Consider the following 19,106-nt stretch of genomic DNA (forward strand, 5'->3'; position numbering starts at 1 on the left):
TGGCTATTCAAGTGTTAATGCAGCTGATGGAAATGTGGGGGTGACTTCTAAAGGGTCTGCAAAGATTTTCTATAGATCATCTGAACCTATGGTTTATATATCACTCCATACTTCTTGTGAACTTTCACAATTCTTTTACAGAATGTTGTTCTCTTTAAGTGACATGGAAACAGTCCAATAAAATTACCATCATTATATTTTGGTATGCTTATGCAATTTTTTAATATCCATTAAAAAATTTCTTTTAACAGGAGGAAAATCATGGTCCATTATGTGTCAGGTGATTTTAATAACTACATAAGATACCTCACACTTATTTCATTCATTGAATGAAAGAACATAATAGCCTAATTTTTATCTTATTTTTTGGGAAATTTTTATACAATAACAACCTGGAATTCAAGAGTTTACCTCTCTGTTCTTTCATGAATATCCAGAAGCTTGATCACTTCCCTTCATCTCTTTTTATCTTAGGCTTCTTTTCCTGAAGATGAATGATGTTCAAGGACTGCAGCTCTTATTATTATGCACTGGTGTTATTACTTTGTGCTATTGCCCAGTGTCATAGGATGATTTACTTTAGCAGATAACGTGCATGAAAAAAATTAATAATTTTCTTTTTAAACATGACAAAGACAGAACTTTGGGTTACTTTCTGTAATTTATACCATCATTCAATCCTTTCCTCTTTGTGGTAGCAGGATTAATGTTAGGGCCCATGCTATTCTATTTGTCTGAAGTAGCTTCAGGGTTTTTCTTTCTGTTACTGAGCTTTTCTAAACTCATGAATCCCTTTTGATGTCAAAGAGCTATGCAAGGTGTGTAGGAGTGCTCACCAGCCCTATTTAAGGGAAATCTTTTGTCATTTCTGAGCAGATTAGGCTGAGAGCTCCAAGTTAAGCTTGTGACTTGTGGGCATCATATTTTCTTAGAATTATCTCTGTATTTGAGAGGGAAAAATCCATACACCCATTTAGCAAACTTCTCAAAAATAAATTGCCTGACAAAATATCAAAATATAGTGTTTCTGAATTAAGCTTAGAATGTATCAGGAGAGAGCACAAAACTTTAATTTATTGAGAATATTTCACTCAGCCACACTGAATCTGTATTCTGTTTTATCTCAGCTCTAGGTATTATTAAGACAGAGAACAAATGGAAGAAGGAAGATAAAGGCCTCAGTGAAAGCAAACAAATGTAGGTTAACACAAAAAATTGAACTGATAGATGAGTAAACCTTATACTTACTCAGAGAAGTCCAAAAAAGAAAAGTGGAATTATTTTAAAAATGCAACCAAAATCAAAGAAAGAGACACAATCTTAGACAGTTTCCTTAAGAGTGAGACTCTTACCTCTTCATGCTTTTGTCTCTACAAGAATTACTAGAAAAAAAGATTACTATCTAAGACTGTGAGAGACTGAAATTGTTAATGGGTAAACATTGCTAAAATCACTGGAGGGCTTTTGCCCACTACAGCAAACTGCAAAGAAGCAGCTGCTCATCTATAACCACCAAAGCCCACCCCTCCCTAACTACACCTACTAACTGGAATTTAGATTGTGACTGGAACTTGAGATAAGATAAAGGGGGTGCTATTGTCCAACCATCTCAGGTCTGGGGAGAAGAATGTATCCAGCAGTAATACTGGAAAAGAGACTGGAATGCTAAAGTCTCAAAAATTCAGGGGGCAATTGCTGATGTGCAAAGTACCCACCCAAGTGCAGAGGGCTGCCTGGGCAGTATCAGGGACATTCACATGAGCCTGAAGGGGCTTATCCCTGCTTACAAGCCATATTGGGCTAAACTCCACTGGCATAATAGGCAGCTGTAACAACACTGAACCAGAGCATATAAAACTCATTAAATCTTTTTAGTTTTGTGGACTTTCCCCACCCTCGATGGACCAACATCTTCACTTCAAGCAACAGACATCAAAATTATACCAAGTCTCATTTCTGGAGTCAACAAGGGGGGTTGGCTATAAATCTTTCCATATTTGCCCTTTTGTTCTCTTTTTTTTCCTTACATATTTCTAAGTGTTATTTTTATTCTTTTATATTGCTATGTTACTGCAGATAATAAGTTGTTAATATGACTACTATATATATATATATATATATATATATATATATTTACAGACACTGACTATACAGTGTTGTTTCACTCTAATCTGTCCCAAGAGATTTATTAACAAGAACATGGGTTACCCTTGCCTTCTAGGGCAGGATGTAATATAGACTTGATATATAATTTATACATAATCTCAGGTGAGATTGATTCCAGTTTGGGGAACATATTTTGGATCAACTGCAGCTACATGCTTATACAGAACAGATAAACTGCACAGGAAGATAGCACAAGACAGGGACTGAACACTGCTTGCTGCCACATGTACTGTAACCAAGTCTCCAGATCTGCCATTTCAACAGCACATTTTTATCCGTATAAGAAAGAAGCATCTGACTTGCAGTTTCTTTTTGAAGTGAGGCACTAATTCAGTTTGAAAGATCAGTCTCCAGCATGCAGTTTAGAAGAGTTTTTGTGTTGCACTGCACTGTATGGTAACAGATGGAGATCGATTTTTTTTTAACACTATATACATTTTTTTGCTTAGAGAACTCAATTCATTGGGTTAGCCAAGTCTACATTTTTCTGAAAGCAATTCCAACAGAGGGCAGCATTCCCAGTGTTGCAATTTACTGGCATTCCCAAAGAGAGGTAGGAACAGAGTGTTTCTATATTCTTTGTGAGATATCAACAAGTCCTGTCACAGGTTACAGAATGACCTAATAAAGGCATGTAAGCAATGATCTAAAGAGCATAGTGTAGACAATACCCTACTATGGATTTTGCGTTTCCTCAGAAATACAAATAACTGCAGGAAATTTGTTGAGAAAAAGTTAAGAAAAATCATCAGCTATTAATGAATGTAGCCTCAAAGACTTGATTAATACTGTTAAATGTAATATCAAATAAAATCAAAATGAAATGCTAAAAACTCCTCTATTCATTATTTTTATTAATTTAATTTTCCAATATCAGATTTTAAAAAACACTTGACCAAGAGTGGGAGTAACAAAAAAATAAAGGGATCTTTGCCTGTCTTGTCTGGTTGAGTCTCCCAAGGCAAACACAGCTGCTGTTGTTGTGCATTACTTTTCTTTCTTAGATAAGGATTTTATTGTCTCAGCTTTGCAACATAAACTGTACACTTTTTTAGGGAGAATCCTACTTTATTATGTCCATATTTTAGCAATGAGTTCTTCACTGTAAAGCCTATCTAGTGTTCAAATTCACCTGAACATTTGCACTGTAGTCACTTTAATACAAGGTTGTAATTTAAATCATTTTATTGACAGTGGTTGTTATCATCTATTCACAAACCTGGAGCACAGGCTACAGCTCTCACTTTTCCAAATGAGAAGCTTAAATGAGATGACAGACAAAGTGGCAGTGTCTCTCTGTACAAACACACATTACAAGCTTCTGCTTGACTGGAACATTTCTGAAGCAAAGTTTTGTCAGCAACTGATATTTCTTGAACTGAAGGCACTTTGCAAAAATCACCAGTCTTTTTTGAAAGTGATTACAGCATATAAAACCAAACTGAGAGGTCTGCAATATTCACCCTTCTTTTTCAACATATTTATGACACCTGTTTTCATGCATAAAACTGCAATGGTTTAGTTTGGGTTTTTTACATTTTTTTCTTAAATAAATATCACAGAATCATAGAGTGGCCTGGGTTGTAATGGACCTTAAAGATTATCTCATTCCAACCTTCCCTGTTGGGCAGGGACACCTTCCACTAGACTAGGTTGTTCAAAGCCCCATCCAACCTGGCCTTGGACACTTGCAGAGATGGGGTATCCACAACTTCTCAGAGCAATCTGTTCCTGTACCTCACCACCCTCACAGTAAAGAATACCTTCCTAATGTCAAATCTAAAACTACCACCTTTCAGTTTGAAGCCATTTTCCCTTGTCCTATAATACATGCCCTTCTAAATGGTACCACTCCAGTGTTAAGTAGACCTCCTTGATTATTCTAAGCTAACCTTTATTAACAAAAGTGATAAAGCTTCATCAAAGACATCCTTCCTTCACACAAGTTACTCATGCCTACTTTGGAGAGAAATATGCCCTAAGCTATGATGAATTCATATGGGTAAAGGTTGATAGACTATACAATACAGAGAGTTATATGTGAAAAGAGAAGCAAAATTAGATATTGAATACTTGTTTTTGTAACTTAGACTTCAACCTTGCATGCTATATTCCTTCCTCAAACATTGTCCTTCCTTCCCCCACTGTGAACTAACTTCTGGTTTGCCAAATGACCTCTGCAAAATTTATCATGAAGGCAACAGGACCCAGACCCTTCTGTATGAAAGAAGGTGCAGATCTCTTCTTGCATATAGTGATCTTGTGTTGTTCAGAGTCCTTTGTGTGCAAGGAGGAGGGTAAGCTCTTCATCTTTGTTATATGACAGCATTACAATAAGGTTTCTTGAACTTAGAGATTTGATGTCAAGCTTCTGAGGGTTTAAATGCAGAAGGGACTGGACTTCAGTGCTATGGAGAATGTAACGAAACAGATGTGATGGCATCAAATAAAGAGTTAAAGCTGCCAAATAAGTCATAAGGTTTGATAACTTCTTGCAGCAATAACCTTTGCAGAAAAAGAAGTCCTGCAAAGCAAATAGTTCCCAACTGGAGGAAATGCTTTTCAGAAAATTATTCATTTCTGTCTCAAAGATTAACCTGAAGCTGCAACAGTAAACTTGTTTTACTTGAAAACAAATGAATACAGTCACTAGTACTTCTACCTCAAGGATCCTGGCCATTTGCCTTAACTTACCCGCTTATGAAGACGCTCTGCTTCCTCCTGATATGCAGCAAGTTGCTGTTTCCATTGTTTCACATTGGCAGTGGACTCCAGCAGGGCTGCTGTGAGCTTAGCGTTATTACCCTTGAGCGTGGCCAGTTCTGCCTCCCAATGCTTGCTGATTGTCGAACTGCACAGACAGAATTAGAATGGTCAGAACTCCCAAATATCTTCCTATATGCTTCTTACATGTCTTACAATTTTTCTTTTAATATCCAGCAAAAAGAAAATTACACAAAAAATTATGTAACTAACAATAACCAAATATGGTATCTATTTGGTATATAATTATATAATTATATATAATATATGATTTGAGCAGTTGGATAATTTGGTATATAATTATATAATTATATACCAAATAGAACACCCAAATGAGAATCCAACTGCTCAAATCATCAAAACTATAAATTAAGAAAGTATAGGTAATACCATTATTGGAAAAAAAAGAATCTACCTTTCCCATTCAACAGGGTGTATTTATAAATAAAATGTTAAAGATCATGAAATCCACATAAATTTCCCAAAAGCAACAGCATGCAATTCGAGAATATGTATATGATTAGTCACTCTTTTAATATACACACATTGAATGGAAGTGCTTTTTTAATAGACTACTTTATTAAATGTGTTGTAGGAAAATATTTGTCATTGCATTGATTAAAGAGAGCTAATCACGTGCTTTGGAAATGCATCTTTGTTGTCTTAATGTAAGTTCCATTCCTGAAATATACTTTATTAAATACCATATTTAATTTGTACCTGCAAATTCAAAGACTTTGAATTTCATAATACTATTAATATGTTTTTCCTTACTAATATAAGCAAAGAGAGTAGAGATCAAGTAGGATGGATATACTACTGCTTCACTTCAAAGTAGAAGCTGATGTTGAGGTTTACTGAAGCAGCCTATAGAGGAAAATTAATGCTTACAATTTAGTTGTTCTCTTAGCAAATACAGGGCTTTAATTTTCACAGGTAGGTAGTTTGCCATCATCTGCAGACCATATCTTTACACTCAGTATGCAAGGGAAAAGTATCTCAGACACATCAGGTGAATGCATTATATGCATTATATGCAAATAGCTCATTAATGTATACTCGTATAATGCTAACAGCATGTGAGTTGCACACCTACATGGACAGTACATGCAGAAAATAATTAATTTTGTTTCATTAGCTCACTATTAAAGGCATCAGTGAAAAGAAAAAATCGGTATCTCTGACCAAAATGATATTCTATGAAGAATTATTATTATATAATTATATATTTTAAACATATCTCTTAATATTATTAAAATAATTACTATTTTGAATGTAAGTTTATAGATTTATTTGAACTTTGTACACATGTATAATGAAATATTTTTCCATCATTTTGTCCACTTAGTTTCTTTCTTCCACTTCCTGCACATGCAAAGTCCATCCCATCAAAGCATATTTCAAAAACATTATGACTCCTATAAATGCTCCTTAGGTGTTCAAAATTAACCAGATACTGGGCAACATTCATTACCTATTTAGACCACATGTTTCACTAAAATATTAGATCTGATTCTTCCATGGTACAGCATTTCCTTCCAAATAGTACTTTGTCCCCTTGAACAGGAATACCAATTCCTCCAGAAGAGGAATATGCTGTAGCATTTAATGATACAACTCATTAAAAGTTCACCACTGGAAATTTTAGATCTTAAAGGACTAAATTAAAGTATTGATGATCCTACTTCCTCAGGGGACACAGACTCACATATTCAAGAAGATAAGCATGAATTTCTGTAACATGTTCACTCTTCTGTTCCTCTAATCAGATTTAAGTTTCACTCACAGTAGCCCAGAAGATCAACAAACTGTCTTAAAAGAATGCTCAAAATATCTAGTTCATTAGTATATTCATAATTCTCTCCTGATGTTCTGATCCGACAAATATCCAATCCAGTAGTTTCATGCAAGTGAGTTCCATTTAGCAGTCCTGCAGGACTATTGGCTACTACTAGCTTCTAGGAAATTGTTTATATGTGACACCCATTCCAAAGAACTGGAAGGATTTTTTTCAATCTATTAATGCATATACCTACAATGATACCCTTCTAATCCATGATGAACCTGGAAGTCAGACTCTCAGGAGCAATAATGTGAGGGTGATTTGTGGTATGTATCACTTTCACCTTTGCCTGGTGCCCCTACTACAGTGTCTGCCAAGAAAATAGCCAGGAGCTTTTAAGTTATTCTTTGTATAATGGAATGTCAGTATGAAATATGAAGCATGTATTTTCCATTACTGCTACGGTTACCTTAGTTCAAAAACTGTAATGTTTCTTTAGATCTGGTTATTCTTCAATTGGTTACTCTCAATAGGAATGCATCTGTATTATTTCTCAACTGTACTCTTTTTCCCTAAGAGACTTAACATAGTCGGCAGGAACGTTCCTGTTGTACTACAGGTTTGACTTGCTTGTAGCATATACTGGGGGCTTTTGCTATGAATAATTGTTACTGTATCTTCTACAGATCCTACTTTGGTGCCATAAAACGGAAACACATTACTTAAATTAGTTTAGATTTACCCTAATTCTTCTTAATGGATATCATACTGGGAAACACAGTCCCAAGGGTGTGGATTTTTTTTGTTTCATAAAATAATAATTTGATTAAAATAGCCCATAACCAGTCCTGGCAGTTCTGACTTTCTTTTCTCAAATACTTTCTTGAGATCCAAAAAAAAAAAAAAAAAAAAAAAAAAAAGGAAAAATAAAAACAACAAAGAAGATAATGAAATTATGTTATGTGGATTAGTTTGGTTAAAACTGGATTTATACTAATTACTTTAGAACCAGATAAAAGCAGACTTACACCAGGCTGTACTTAGGTTAGACTGAGAATATCTGCATTGAAGCCTGTATCTGTAGAGCTATTACTGGTTCAAATTTACCAACCCTTCCAGAGAAAACACTGGGAAGCATATGATTCATACACAATGAAATAGTCCTTTGGAGGAGGAGATGCTGAGACTAACCCCTGTGAAAGCGAACACACAGATCAAGAAGATGATGGACACATGGAATGTCCAAAGGGGTCCCAGAAACTGCTCAAGCATGTAGCTGGAATTTTGATGGTGGAACAGGTGCACTACAGTCCCTTGGGATAGGTACAGGAGAGCTGTATATACTCCTTCTCTCTAAAACCTTTTCCTTAATTCCTGTCTGAAAGGCTCGCTGCTAAAAGGAATTGATTTTGCCCTCACTGCATTAGATTCTGTCATAGAAAATACATACACAGGTTGTCTTAACAGTTGTAAATACCTAAACCTAATCTGAATCATCCCTCATGTGTTCTGAGACTATGTGCTCTACAAAGCACTTAAAATAGGTACACTTACTCAGCGATCACATTGATCCAAACAGTAATATCTACCAGAGCACTTTCCAGCTCTGCACTGTGGTAGAAAGCTGTATATAGACACTGAGGGACACACAGTCATACCCACATGCAGTCCTCTATGGCAAGAATTCAACCTGCATACATGCTTTGTTTTTTTCTGAAAGCCATCCATCCCTTTGCTTACAGTGTCACAATTTTAACAGTCATTTCTTGAAACCTGTCAGAATTAACATCACTGACTGACTGACAAGCCCAAAGTTTCAAGACAGTCCTTCAAAAAAAGAAACGTTCTTAACACTCTGGCTTGTTGCCTGTTTTTCAGCATGAAAAGCTACACAAAAGTTTTAAAAATACCCTAATAGAGAATAAAGCCTGGTCATTTCCCATGTGAAACTTCAGAACATCTGAAAACACAAGGACAAGCTGTTTTGCATGCATCTCATTGGTGCCAAATACAAGAGAGAGAAAGGGACCCTCTAAAGAATAATAGCAAACTATGAGTTTTATTTACTCCACTGCCATGCTAAATAAAAAAAACAAAACAAAAAAAAACAAACAAAAAAAACAAAACAAAACAAAAAAAAAAAAAAAAAAAAAAAAAAAAAAAACACAAAAAAAAAAAAACAACCAACCAACCAATCTTTCATAGCAGAGGTTTGGGTCTGACAATGACAGCTCTTCATGAGATTTCAAGTGCCCTTGAGTGAGTAAAAGGTCAAAACTCTCCTGAATCTCCTGTCCTTGGTTTTGGCCACAATATCTGGTATATGTGTAACATCAGACGTGTCCACAGTCAGAACTGTGGTGCCCCACTGTCAAGGCAAATTATTCAAAATAAGATTTTTAACATCTTGTAATTCAATCACTTTCACAAAACACTTTCACAAAACACTCCTAAAAAATGTCTGACTGGTACCACTCTGCCTAACTGTGATACCCTCTGAAAATTGAAGTAGGAGTCAATGATCTTCCTTCCATACATTTAGGCATTCTGGCCAATTAACATCAGGCCAATCTCCTTTCTCACTGGGGATTAGTTACAAGCCCAGTAAGTCACTGAGGAATTACTTTGGTATCTGTCCATCTGTGACCTCAATAGTGTGCCAGAGGCTATAAATGCATGATTATCTTTCTCTGCAAAGTAGGTCACTTAAGGAAAATTAATCCGAAAAGCTCCAGTCACCACATTTAGCCAGTTGGAGAAGGCTTGCAAAGGGAAGGGGGGAATAAGCACACATTGATGAGTTCCATTCAGAATGAAGTTATTTTGAGAAACGCTTTCATGAAACAAAGAGACAAAAGCACTTCAAATTATGTTTCTGCTTTTTGAATCATTATTGCTTATTTGCTGTTCACTTAGTTGAATGCAGTACCAACACTGTGTTTATTTCAGATTTATATCAATAAAATGTGAAAATAATGCCACTTTATTAATATTTAGGGTCTTAATAATGCATTCAATGCATAAAATTGATTAGTTTAAAATTTATTCTATAGCATAGGTTTCAAGAAATTACTGTTATTCAAGATCAAGTAAATTATTTTCTTCAGGTGTCACTGAGATCTGCTCTACAGGTGCGGGGTCAGCAATCCTGTCTTGGGACAGCAGATGTGAAGAGGAATTTAGCCAAGAATGGAGTACTTTCAACATAAAATGTGAATTCTGGTATAATAACTAAATCCATGAGACTTGACAAATACGAACAGAGCACGGTCCTGGTAGCAGCTGCCCAGATCATAAATAGTGGCATGTGTTGGAAGCAGCCCAAGAGTCTGGTGGAGTGAGCATTATCAAGCAGAGGGAGTGGTATGTCAACCAGCTGGTAACAATGCATTAACTGTGCTGGCAGCAAGGCATGACCCCTTCTGACAGCCAAGCTGGTAAGCCTTACAGAGCAGCTCTTCATGCTCAACAAAGCACAAGGGGCATTGTGAACCATTTGGTTCTGTTGCAGTAGCATCCAAGAGATCCAGTGAACACAAAGCATCGCTTCTTCTACTTGGAAGTATAAGGCAAGTGTTTGCGTTTATGTAAAATTCCTAGGTGCATTTGGAAAGAAATCCTACAAAAGGTCTTTATGAAATCCCCCATATCAAATAAGCTTCAGTTAATACTGAAGGCTGTAAGGGCAAGATCTTTTCAATAAACTATGCTTGCTATTGCCTACACTGAAATGAGGTGACTTGATTTGATGGCGATGTTGACTCTGCTGGTGCAGCAAGGGGTTGCAGCATCCCTCAAGGCATTCCTAAAACCTCACAAGAAACATCTTCTCATTCATGCTGAGCATGAGACTCAAGCTCCTCAGCTTACGCCCTGATGTAGAAGAATTTTTAAACAAGCAATTTGGGAATTACATCCCATTTTGGAGATTTCAAAAAGCATCTACTATGGCCATCTATTAAATGTATAAAACAACTTTGTGATGGAAAGGATTTAAACCTGATGGGTTTTGGGAGTTTGTGCTCTTGCTACTCCAAAGCACCATAAGCTCTCAGTAATGATATGGAAATTTCTCCCTCTCTCTTGAATATTCAGAGCAATAGGGAAGAGAAGGGAGTTTTGTCTTCAATTAAATTATGGAGGAGGAGGAGACCTATAATGAGCTAGAAGTTGAAGAAAGAGCCATGGAGTGGACCAGGTCTTATCTCACCACTCAAGGAAGAGGCAAGAAAGAAAGGGTGTGAGTTGGTCTGCCATTTTTGTCTTCCTACAGAGCTGTCTGCTTGTAGGGGCCTAACTCTGAATTTGCGTACATGTGGGACAGAGTCCAGTTAAATAATTAAAAAACAACAAAAGAGGGAAAGCTACAGTAAGAACAACAGATTTTGCAAGAGGAAAACTTAAGACACAAAACAATTGCCTCTTCACAGCCACTGCTCACTGTCTTACCTGCAGCTGTGATTAACTGTACACATACAAAAGGAAGTCTTACTTGATAAACTAGAATTTATTTTTAAAAAAGTAAATCTTCTCAAAGTTATAATCCAGAGATAATTACCAAGAAATCGCTTTGAGTTAAATATTTTGAGTGCCAATGAAAAACTAATTAATATTCAAAGAGATCTTTATCCTTAATTAGAGTATTCAAAATAATTTTTAGCAAAGGAGGATAGGTCCCCTGGGGAGAGAAGGGAGAATATTAACAGAGCATGAAAGATTTGTTCTTCCTTTTGGGATAAGGAATATCTACATAATCTCAGTGGAGTTACATCAGCACAAAACCAGAGAAACATGGTTGTGAATCAGCTCATAGCAAAAGAGATGAAGGAGGCCCTTGAAGCACATTGTACTTTAAGTGAGGTGCCTAATATCAAAGCCACCCTGCTGGAAAGGAAGAAAGGGAGCTGAGTGGATGAAATGAAGAATCAGCAGATGAGGGAATTATGTGTCTGGGAGTCTATCATTCTGTACAAATATTGAAGGTTCATCCCACTCCAGGACATGTTATTTTGTTTTGCACACACCTTTGTTCAACTTGGAGCTACAATATGCTTGAACTCCCAATTTCTATGTCAATGTAGAAAGCAAATGCAGAAGCTTTTTATGCAAATTTGGGCACCTACAATATATGGAGATAGAAGAGATTTCTTCCTTGAGGTGTTTCACATATGAGCTTTCACTTTCATTTAGCCTATCGGCTTGGCCATCCTTTTGAATGGACTCTCAATCATCCAGAGTACCCATGCAGTCCATGGACAGAAGACTTGCCTTTCCAGTTCTGTTACAGGCGGTACTGCTCTTAGGCAGTTCTTGTACTATGCCTTATCAGCTCACTGAGGAAGGATCAATATCTTTGTGGACTTAATGGGTGAAAATGACAAAAGTAGTTGAGTAATTATACAGTCTCCTTCCACAGAGACTGTATAGAGCAGACCACTATGCAATGAAAATGGGTGGCCATATCCTATTTAGATCCACCACTTAAATAAAGTCATGCTCTTTATGTTGTAATGCCTTTATTAATCACAGGGCTATAGAAACCACCATAACACAGACTGCTTTATCACGGAGGAATAGACTTGATATGAAATTCAAATTTTTAAGAATGAGAATTTTCACCTAAATACCACATCCAGTAACCCAGTATTGTATGCCTGCAAAAGGCAACAAAGCCAGAGTTAAAAATAGCTAAGTATGTGTTCACTGCTTATGAAAATACTAAGAGTTAATAGAAATAGTTAATAGAAATAGTTAATAGAAGAGAGAAGCTCTTGAAAGACACTTCATGGAATATTAAGACAAAATTAATGCTTCAGCAATGATCTCTAGCCATGTGGGATTTGTTTCCCAGTCCTGACCCAAGCTAAAGGAAGGAACAAAGCAAAGACAAAACAATATTACTAAGTTTACTATACTGCATGCTATTGCACCCTGGATGTTTTTACACAGATAACATTTAAACTTGGATTCTTATTTAAATTATGCTGTTAAGCACAGAATTAAGCATTATTTTGTACACTATATCACAAAGCAAAAACCCTGTTTTTAACCTGAACAAACTCCCTGATCTCTCTGAAGAGGCTCAACTTCTAATTTTACACCTTTTAAAAGACCTCATTTTTATTAGTAATTAAATTTTATAAAGTAAATAGAATTTGTTATCTCTTTATGAAGGCCACTGAGTATAAACAAAGAACAGTAACTCTTTCTTATAACTGTAATCTCTTTCAAAGCACAAGCATGGCTAATTAATTTCTAGGTTTTTTGCAGTAATCATTAAAATCTTATTGATCTAACAATTATCACATATTATGAAAAAGTAAAAGAAGAAATTGTCTTGTTCCCGTATTGAAATAGCATATTGGTATTGTTGGAAATAGTTTACTCTCAGATCTGTAGTGTGTAACTGATATCCAGTAAGTTGTTTTAGTGCACTGAACATTAAGCATAATTCCTTGCTGTTGCTATGGTGCTGAATACTTCAAATATTCCAATAAAATTACATTTTTAAAATAAACCAAAGTTTTTTTAGGAACTTGCATCCTATTTTCTGAAATGAGTAGTTATTTGACTACAAAGAAACTAAAATTGACTCTGGCATCAATGGCACTTAATCACTTTAAGAAATCAATTAGATGATATGGTTATCAGCAAGTCAGATACTAGGACATGGTAACCCTGACACTAAAATGATCTTCATTGTGGAACTCATCTGTACACACAAGAATGTAAAGCAGTTTAACTGCAAATTTACACTCTGAATTAGTATGGATTAATTCTGCTAGGCCCATGGCTAGGCAAAATCCCAAGTTTCTTTCAAAAATCCTACTAATAACAATAATTTGTGTGTGCACTGAATCAATTTGCACTCTATCAGCAATGTAACAGAACAGAGTATTTGACTTCACTACACACCTATTATCTGCGCTGTCTTTTATTGAGTGATATTCAGATTTTAACAATTTCACTGAACTGCTACTTCTCTATTACACCTCAGTGAGTTTTTCTGTCACAAAAATGCTGTGGTATTAAGGACAAGGAACAACTTCTTCTACAGTGACCACCTTCTCCACTTAGTAAAATAAGGCCAAAAGCCCTGAGCCTCCAAAGGTTGTGTGGACTGGGGAGTTTGCACTCTCTGCAAACTGCCCTGCCCAGTGATACCTGGCCAAGGAGATTCTAAATACAGTTTGCCCATAGTCACGTTTAGAATCCTTTCATCTTCGCAGTCTTCTGAGGCCTTATGGGATCTGTAACCCTTCCATTCCCATCTGGGAAACATTCCTGGGCATGCAGTGTTAATCTGTGTTTTTGTGCAAGGAGAATACCACTCAAGTGGGTGGCAACGAGGCCCTCTGATCACTGCAGGTATGTTGGAGTGGAAAAAAATGCCACACAGAACACAGTAACTGTGCCCTACAACCATAAGGACACTGAAGGGGCCTCCCTCACAGAACCTCTTCTGTGGAGGAGGAAATAGGAGGAAACAATTCAGCCCACAGACCTCAGTGCCAAGGCACATTTTATTTAGCAGTCTAGATGTGGCTCAGAAGGGTTTGGCAGCTACAGGTCTATTCTACAGGACTCGGCACAGGTTTTCAGCTCTGCAACAACAGAGTGAAGACAGTAAGAGCTACCCTCTGGGCAACCATAGTCACACGCAGAGCAGGGAGCTGGCTAGAGAGACTTTTCCCAACCCTGTAAGCCTGACATAAACCTCACACAAGTAGTGGAGATCCTCAGCACAAGCCTCTGCTTGCATTTATAGGTGCTGTCACAGCTGTAACTGGAGTGTGTTGTGTCTCTGCTGAAGATGGAGAAGCTGTTAACAAGTGGTTCAATGTGAAAGACTTAAAAATGCCTGGTTTAATTCTTAGCTGAACCTTCTTTTACTGACATAACAGGACAGCCCAGCCTATAAGACCCCTTAACGCTGATTCCCATCTTATTTTCATAGCAAACACTGACCTCAGTAGAAGACTCAATACAGCTGCAGGGCGTCAACTTCACTACCAGCAACAGAAAGGCATTTTTATAGAATGACCTACAGAAATGGTTCTATATAATTTGCATAAAGATTCTGATTTATGACTACTGGGCCTCTACCCAGATAGTACATTAAGTTCTTTTACGATATCAAAGAGTAACTACTGGTGCAATTCATTTTTGCATTACAATTGCCAATTTGCTTATCTCAGTAAATACAAGGACATGTATTAATTGCACAGGTAGTGCCAGAGATGGACTCTCGTTTGCATGCTGACAACAAAATAAACTTATTCCATCAAGGGAACTGAAGCTACACAGAAGCACTGATATTTTAATTAAGTTTAATTTATGGCAGCCATGCAATTACTTAAGAGTCAATAGCCTAAATATTAAGTCCAAACTAAACCATCTATGGAACTCTCAGAAGTACTTCGAAGAAAAAGCAGTAAGTCGCATGATATGATCAGAGTAAAATATTTATTGACTGTGTATGTTTGAACAAAACAAATCACAAGTGAGTTGTAACACATGCAGATACTGCAAGTTGTATTTTTTCCATTCCAGTTCTTTAAGAGAATGGAAGTATTACATTTGCCTTGTTTAAAGCAAATTTGAATCTGAGAAGAGACTACTTGCACTATGTTGATCCTAAAGCCAAATTTACTAAGATTAAATTAAATTGATGAATCAAGAGATTCAATTTAATACACGGGAAGTCTCTGATACTCATACTTTTCCCATTAACTACAGTTTAACACTCAGAGGAAGCAGTCCCTATGTAAGTTTCTCTCCCTAATTGTAAAAAAAATCCCATTTATAAAGAAAAAAACGAACATGGCACCTTTCTTAACTAACTGGTAGTTAATAGCTCTTATTTACTCAGTCTAGAGTAAGTGATTTTAGATTTCCTTCATCTTCTTTTTGGAATAATGAAGATGATTAGGCTCAAGAATTCAGCTGGAAGGTAAAATATAATAATTTATAGATCCATTCTTTCCAATTCAACACTTAATTGATGTAGCAGTTTCCAAGAAAAATATAAAGCTTGGCTCCCCTCTTATCTCCTATCTCATCTTACTTAACTCATCACAACCCAACAGGGAAAGAATGAAGTTGCACATGAGTTTTTCTAGTTGTGAGTTCACCAACAGCAGAGCAGAGACCGAACTTTCATCCTTTTATGAGGCTATGCCTGTGTGCCACATTTCAGCATGTTTGTTTTCTAGTTTTGCAAGCTCTGTTTCACTTTCCCTGATAAGGCCTCTAGACAAGAGAAAGGGTAGGACAAATACAATGATGTGAAGATATTTGAAAGCCAGCTTTCTTCAGCCTCTCACTGATCGTGAGATGCTGATGCTGATGCTGATCGTAAGCCCAACACAAATAATTCCTAAAGTGCCAAAGAATAATTAAACCAAAATACTAAAACCTCTGGAGAGTACAGAAGGAAGGTGCTACACGATTGGTGTTGTCATGTAATTACATTAGGTTTACATTCCAAAGTATTTCCTTTAATAAATAAAGTGCAGGTAACTTGCAGTCATACACAGTGATCAGTTAGAATACACTTCACACACACAGGAAATTATTTTGGCTATTTTCTTAAAATGGGGTCAAATTAATCTGAATGTATTACCTACATGCATTTGGCTTCAGACAACAAAACTGTATTTTAATATCTATTTGCATTATAGTGAAAGGAAAAATCTCTTTTATTTTTCTTCCTCTGGCAAACTGCTAGAGCTGAATAACTGAGTAGAATTCAGTCAATTAGCTTTCAGGGTTTTAGTTTGGTTTTGGTTTTTTTGTGTGAACCACATTATTTGAAGAAAATTACTTCTTAATTACCTGTGGGATTGCAGTCTCCCAGAAGAATGGTTTCCACTACTCTAACTTTAATTTAGAAACCAAACCCTCTGCATTTCGTATCAGAAGGATAGAATCATTACATCACAGTGCCATGGAGTAAAATCAGCAAAGGCAACAACTGTACAATCAAAGCTGATCACAAGATGTGGACCACTCATGAAAATGCTTTATTATTGTGTACTTGAGAAACCAGAGTTCTGGACATTGCAGACATTTTATTTCAGCATGTTCACACAGCTCTAGCTTCATTTGCCAAATGGCTTAAGAGCTGATTTAAAAACTAGTTCTAGTTCATTGCTGATTTGTGCCAACTCAATTCATTACAGAAAAACTTGATGGCTGTTTGGTGTTATTGTGAAATACTCTTAAACTCAAAAAGATATTAAAAAAGATATTAAGTATTAAAAAGATATTAAGTACACATTTTTGACAGACAAAATAGTTGTGTTTATGTGTGCCTGCCCCTAACCTCTACCCATGTCTGCTAGAACAAGACACTATTGATGTCCCACTTCGAGGGGTCTACCTACTACAATGTGACAGAAAATCAACATAACACAATTACGTTTAATCAAACTACTTGTTCAGGTGCAGACTAAATGCTGTTTGCACATTTAGACACATCCTGCTTAGAAGAAAGCAGCTTTGGCTGTTTACTTGATCAACAAGATTTTATTCTAGTCTTCTTGAGGCTTACACTATCTGGACAGGAACCTTGACCTAGAGGATAGGGAGAGTAATTGAAACAGTCCACCAGGGAGCCATGGCAGGGTGACTGCAATCCCAGGGAACATCACACTGTGTTGCCTCCATAGAACACAGAAAGCAAAACTGTGGATTGCAACACTGTCAGGAAGTACAAATAAAGGCTGTATCTGGGAAAGAGGGTTTAGTGAATGAGACCTGTCTTCAGCAGGTTTAGATGTTTAAAAGCTAAGAGAGGTTAAGTATCCCAACATGGCACTTCATCCACCCAGTCTTAGGTGCCTATCTAGCAGGAAAAGCATCAGGCACTACAGAAGCCCTTCAGGTGTTATTTTTGGACATCATTGTCATATGGATGTGGGAGAATTTGCTGGATCTCCACCAGAGAACCCAGGCCATTATGTTCTCCACGGGAATTACTACTTTGACCTATCACTAAAAAAGAGGAAAATCTTTAGCAATCTTAATTCATTTTACAAAACCAAGACACTTATAAAGTATCATACAAGTAAAACAGCATGGATCTTTTGCCTTGGACTTGAAACTAAGCTTTTAACTTCATGTAAAAATTAAGAGCTTCTGGTCCTTGGTCCTGCAGGGATGTAAAATGATCCCTCAAAGAATATACATATCTTACATGCATACATACATACACACACATAAAGATTTTATGAATTCCAGATAAATTCTAGAAAAAACAACTTAATTGAAAGCTATTTTTTGTATAAGTGATTCATTTAAGCATGAAATATTCCTTTTAAAAATACACTACATTAGTACTCTTTTAATATAGAGAATTTTCTAAACTGCTATTATCTTTTTTGTTGAACTTCAGCTTTTATATATACATTCTTTCATGAAGCAGGCAGAGGTAATCCATTTGATTGAATCCAATCAATAAATATCTAAAACCAGCAAGTGGCTTCATCAGCATGATCTCTTTGCACCACACAGACAACTGGATGTTGGCTCTGAACTGGTGAAGTCAAAAGGCACAACAAAGTTAGTTCCTAAGACATATGTGTCTGTGAATGAAAAATATTCCAGGGACGGAAGTGTTCTTGCAGCTCTATCCTACCCTCCCTGTTCTATGCAACCGCTGGAGGAGCCTGTACAAGCTCAAGGTACAGTTGTCAATTCTGAAGATTTACTCTGGCATCAGAAAGGTAGCAAAGGAACAGGAGTTACATTCACACCTCCTGAATTCACAGACTATTTCTGCCTCCTCTTAACCCAAGAGGTATAGCAGCACTTCTACCTCACATTTTCCACAAGAATAAATTAATAACTGAAGCCAGCTCTCATTGCATTTGACTTTCATGCTAATCCTCTAGTATTGAGGTATCTAATTGACTAAAATTAGCCCATTGGACGTCCATATGGGCTTCATTAACACCATCTAAGCACTTTATAAATGGCAAAGCCCATGGATGAAAGAATCCATGTCGTGTGCTTCAGGGGAATCCACAGCTAACATTTCACCAAGATTCAAAGTGGAAATGCTTCATGACTGAAGATGCTTGGCATCTTATAACTCTGGTGCAGTGTACATTTTACACTCAGATGCAAATTGCCCTATCATATATCTAATATATCCCCTATCATATATCATATATTTAAGACTATTCTTATAAACTAATAATAACGAATAAATGAAAGACTGGCTCTTAAGCTTAAATACTTGCAGAAGATGGTGCTACCCATCCCCTTTCTGTTTTCAGAATGTATTTCTCGTCCAAGGAGAGAGAGCAGATAGGAAGGGAGTAATAGAGCAAATTCTAAAAAGAATATAAAAATCCATAGACTAAATTGGTGACTTCATCTTTAGCAT

The 19,106-nt window shown here is 36.5% G+C and overlaps 1 protein-coding gene across 1 annotated transcript in view; it reads right to left on the reverse strand.

Moving 5' to 3' along the window:
* The window catches only part of HOMER1 (homer scaffold protein 1), an 88,954-nt gene that overhangs the window by 18,810 nt on the left and 51,038 nt on the right, over positions 1-19,106 (reverse strand). The window contains exon 6 of the mRNA XM_054003557.1: positions 4,861-5,017. Coding sequence (XP_053859532.1) covers positions 4,861-5,017 — 157 coding nt within the window. The remainder of the gene's footprint in view (positions 1-4,860; positions 5,018-19,106) is intronic.

This window comes from Vidua macroura, chromosome Z, assembly GCF_024509145.1.
Source record: "Vidua macroura isolate BioBank_ID:100142 chromosome Z, ASM2450914v1, whole genome shotgun sequence".
In the NCBI taxonomy this organism is placed as follows: Eukaryota; Metazoa; Chordata; class Aves; order Passeriformes; family Viduidae; genus Vidua; species Vidua macroura.